The sequence below is a fragment of the Oratosquilla oratoria genome, chromosome 15 (assembly GCF_046742065.1).
Source record: "Oratosquilla oratoria isolate Oo_2021 chromosome 15, ASM4674206v1, whole genome shotgun sequence".
Classification (NCBI taxonomy): domain Eukaryota; kingdom Metazoa; phylum Arthropoda; class Malacostraca; order Stomatopoda; family Squillidae; genus Oratosquilla; species Oratosquilla oratoria.
In genome coordinates, this window is record NC_134791.1 from 41,902,513 (window position 1) to 41,907,512 (window position 5,000).

Below are 5,000 nucleotides of genomic sequence, written 5' to 3' on the forward strand. Positions count from 1 at the left end.
AGAAAAAGCTACAATTAAGTTTAACATCTTAAAATTACATTTAAATTTAACGAAAAAATAACTACTACATGCCTTATAGGTGAAATGTTTAAATGGCTGGCGGCTACATCTTGACCCTGGATGACCTTTGTTTAGGAAGGTGTGAGATGATTAGGAGATTACCCGTGATCTCTGGCCTTTTGAACGGTTCAGTTACCTAATGAGGAGAGGGGTTGTGTGGAGGGGGAGGAGGAGGAGGAGGGAGAGAAGGTGAAGGGGGAATAGGGTTGGGTTGTGCTGATGGGGAGGGGGACGAAGAGACGAAGGAGTGCATTTTATTACTGTACAGTGGTGTATTAGATGTTAGGTCGCATTGCAAATTGATGGAGAAAGCTTTTTCTCTATTTTGCATAGCCTCTAAAAGTTGTAGATTTCTGGATTTGTTATGGTGGCCTATGATTTTGATATGTTTAGATATTAATTCCCTAGTGATTCCAATGATGTTCTTGTATCGCTCCTGTTTGTTGATGGTACGATAATCTTCTGCTTAACGTGCATTGGGTATGACCAATATAACTAGCTGGAAGTGCAAAGACTTCCTCTGAACAATTAAATTCATAAATTACATTGGTCCTTTGCAATGCCTCCGGTTTGAACATGTTATTCTTCATGACCAGTGAAGATGTTTTGAGATTTTTATAGTATATGATGACTTTTATTTCATCATCCTTTTTTACGGGATGGCAATTTCCCTTTATTATATCTCTAACTGCTTTTTCATCTTTCTTGTACGCCTCTGTGTAAGTATTATGATAGAATATGTTGATCTGGTGTTTTGCCCGGGGTTTATCATGGGGTTTGTCCTGGGAATAAAATTTATGAAGCATTTCTTGTCATGTTGTCAAAACCAGTATTAGAATATCCATTGTTTATGAACATTTGTCTTGTGTGCTGTTCATTATGCAGAGCTTTTCATGATGAGCACACTAGTAAAGCTCTTTTTATATATATATATATACATATATATATATATGTATATATATATATATACATATATATATATATACATATATATATAATTACACACATATATGTATATATATATATATATATATATATATATATATATATATATATATATATATATATATATGAAGATTTGGAGTCTGGGATCCATATTGGAAAATTGTAAACACCAGACTCAATTAAAGGGTTTATTTGCCCGACGTTTCGATTCCAGTCCAGGAATCGTCTTCAGGGGGTATAATGGTTACAAAATTGTGAACTCACATATAAATTGTCAAAGTGGTAAACCTGGGAAAGGTTCACACTCTGAAACACGTACAAAGCAAACCTCTTTACAATATTAAATACACTATAATTGAACAAATTATTGGGATAAATTTGTGCCGTAAAGTTGTCAATATACATCATAGATCCAAGAGTAATACAACTCCTGGAGTTTACAAATTACCTTGTGTGTGTGTGTGTGTGTGTGTGTGTGTGTGTGTGTGTGTGTGTGTGTGTGTGTGTGTGCGCGCGTGTGTGCGTGTGCGTGTGTGCGTGTGTGCGTGTGCATATGCGTGTGTGTTCGTGTGTGCGCGCGTGTGTGCGCGTGTGTGTGCGCGTGTGTGTGCGCGTGTGTGCGTGCGTGTGTGCGTGCGTGTGTGCGTGCGTGCGTGCGTGCGTGCGTGTGTGTGTGTGTGTGTGTGTGTGTGTGTGTGTGTGTGTGCGTGTGTGTGTGTGTGTGTGTGCGCGCGCGCATGCGCGCGAACATCTGGAGTATGGGATCCATGTTTGAAAGGGGAGAAGCGTAAACACCGTCAACCCGGGATAAAAATTTCTAGATTTTTCTACCCAAACGTCCACACCTACAACTTCTATCCCGGTCTGCCTTAGAAAAAGCTACAATTAAGTTTAACATCTTAAAATTACATCTAAATTTAACGAAAAAATAACTACTCCATACCTTATCGGTGAAATGTGTAAATGGATGGCGGCTACATCTTGATCCTGGATGATTTTTGCTTAGGAAGGTGTGAAGTGATTAACGGATTACCCGTGATCTCTTCTCTTTTGAAATGTTCAGTGACCTAATGAGGAGAGGGGTTGTGAGGAGGGGGAGGAGGAGGGGGAGGAGGAAGGAGAGGAGAAAGTGATGGGGAAATGGGGGTGGGTTGTTCTGAGGGGGAGGGGGAGGAAGAGGCGAAGGAGTGCATTTTATGACTGTACAGGGGTATATTAGATGTTAGGTCGCATTGCAAATTGATGGAGGGGGCTTTTTCTCTAATGTACATGGCCTCTAAAAGTTGGAGCTTTCTGGAGTTGTTATGGTGGCCTATGATTTTGGTATGTTTAGATATTAATTCCCTACTGATTCCAATGTTGTGGTATTTCTTTAGATGTTCTTTTATCGCCCCTGTTTGTTGATGGTACGATGATAATCTGACTAACGTGCATTAGGTATGACCAATATAACTAGCTGGGAGTGCAAAGTCTTCCTCTGGACAAGTGAATTCATAAATTAGATTGGTCCTTTGCTATGCCTCCGGTTTGAACATGTTATTCTTCATGACCAGTGAAGATGTTTTGGGATTTTTAAAGTATATGATGACTTTTACTTAATCATCTTTTTTTGCGGGGTGGCAATTTCTCGTTATTATATCTCTAACTGCTTTTTCATTTTTCTTGTACGCCTCTGTGTAAGTATTATGATAGAATATGTTTATCTGGTGTTTTGCTTGGGGTTTATCATGGGGTTTGTCCTGGGAATAAAATATATGAAGTATTTCTTTTGTCATGTTGTCAAAATCAGTATAAGAATATCCATTGTTTATGAGCATTTGTCTTATGTGCTTAAGTTCATTATGCAGAGTTTTCCATGATGAGCACACTAGTAAAGCTCTTTATATATATATATATATATATATATATATATATATATATATATATATATATATATATACACACACACACACACACACACACACACACACACACACACACACACACATATATATATATATATATATATATATACATGCACACACACACACACACACACACACACACACACTCACACACACACACACACACACACACACACATATATATATATATATATATATATATATATATATATGTATATGTATATATACATATATACAGGTATATTATATATATATATACATATATATATATATATATATATATATACATATACATACATATATATTTCCGTGTAGATTTGGAGTCTGGGATCCATATTGGAAAGTTGTAAACACCAGACTCAATTGAAGGGTTTATTTGCCCGACGTTTCGATTACCGTCCAGAAATCGTCTTCAGGGGGTATAATAGTTACAAGATTGTGAACTCAAATATAAATCGTTAAAGTGGTAACACTCTGAATCACATGTACAAAACAAACCTCTTTACAATATTAAATACACTACAATTGAAATGAAATATTGGTACCAAATAGACCAGCCGTTCCCTGACCACTGAAGAAACTAAAGCCTTAGCAGAACTACGCAGAAATCGCTCAATTGTTGTTTTAACTAGCGACATAGGGAGGTCGACCTTCGTTATGGATAAGGAAGACTATGACCAGAATGCTCTGGCGTTGCTTCAAGATACCCAGACTTACACCATCTTACCTCAAGACCCCACCAAGAAGTTGCAGGCCAAAATCGAACGAGAGCTGAAAGAACTCAGAGACGAGTGGAAGAAAATGAGACCAGGAGATTCCACCATCCCTAAGTTCTATGGGTTATCAAAAGTCCACAAAGAAAATATTCCCCTCTGACCCATAGTGGCTTCTAGAGATTCACCGACTTACAATCTTGCTTCGTACATGGCTAAACTTCTCAGACCTCTAGTGACCAACTCACCACACATGCTTCAGAATTCAACTAACTTCATCGAAAGAATCAAAGGACTTAACCTAAGGAGAGGAGATGTCTTGGTTTCCTTTGATGTTCAATCCACGTTTACGTCCATCCCACGAGAATTGGCAAAAAGTGCGCAGAAATCAGCCATGGAGGAGAACCGGGGATTCTTGGCTAATCAGAAACTTTCCTTGTCAGAACTCATGGGACTCGTCTCCCTGTGCCTTGACTCCACATACTTCCGCTTCAGGAATTACACCTATCACCAACGTAAGGGCACACCTATGGGATCGCCCATTTCAGTTGTGGTGGCTGAAGTATTGATGCAACGACTAGAAGCTCAACTTCTAAGTGCTGCACCTTCTTCGCTTAAATTGTGGACTAGATACGTCGATGATGTGTTCGCCTTTTACAAGTCTTCCAGATTAACGGTTATCGCAGCAGAACTATACGAAAATGGACAAAGGCACGGGCACCGACACCCCAGAACAAAGACCACACATGACACCCAGAGTCACAATCCCATATATCAAAGGAGCATCTAAGGTTACTGCCAGAGTTGTACGAGATAATTGAGTACAAGTGGCACATAAACCCCTCGGTACCTTGCACCGAAATCTCATCAAGGTCAAAGACACTGAAGAACATACACAACCGGCCGGTGTAGCTTACCGCATAGGATGCACGGATTGTGACGCGGAATACGTAGGAGAAACACAAAAGAAATTAGCCACAAGAGTACAAGAACACAAACGTGCAGTAAGGCGAGAAGATCCGAAATCGGCCTTGTACAAACACACTACAGAACACCAGCACAGGATTGATTGGGATGAAGTGACAACTCTACACAAAGAAACTAAAATGAGAAAAGAATATTCATGGAAGTATGGGAAACTAACATGAACTGCATAAACAGGTGCATTGATCTCTATCCTATTTATCTAGGAACGAGGAGTAACGCAGTCTAATTCCTTTGTTCTGTTTTTCCAGTTTCTGCCTACTTCTTTACGATCTGACATTTGTTCCCAAGTGGCTTTTGTCAGACCTCTTTTCTCGAAGGCGGTCTCCGAGTGCATCTTTTCAATTTCCCTTCCCTGACCTTTGTCTTCCTTTTTCCAATTTTATTCTATTTC

At 39.2% G+C, this 5,000-nt stretch overlaps 1 protein-coding gene across 1 annotated transcript; it reads left to right on the plus strand.

Moving 5' to 3' along the window:
• The first annotated feature begins 3,833 nt into the window (after positions 1–3,833).
• Positions 3,834–4,412, plus strand: LOC143033139 (uncharacterized). The gene has a single exon (XM_076198342.1). The coding sequence runs from the start codon at positions 3,834–3,836 to the stop codon at positions 4,410–4,412; it is 579 nt and encodes a 192-aa protein (XP_076054457.1).
• The last annotated feature ends 588 nt before the right edge of the window (positions 4,413–5,000 follow it).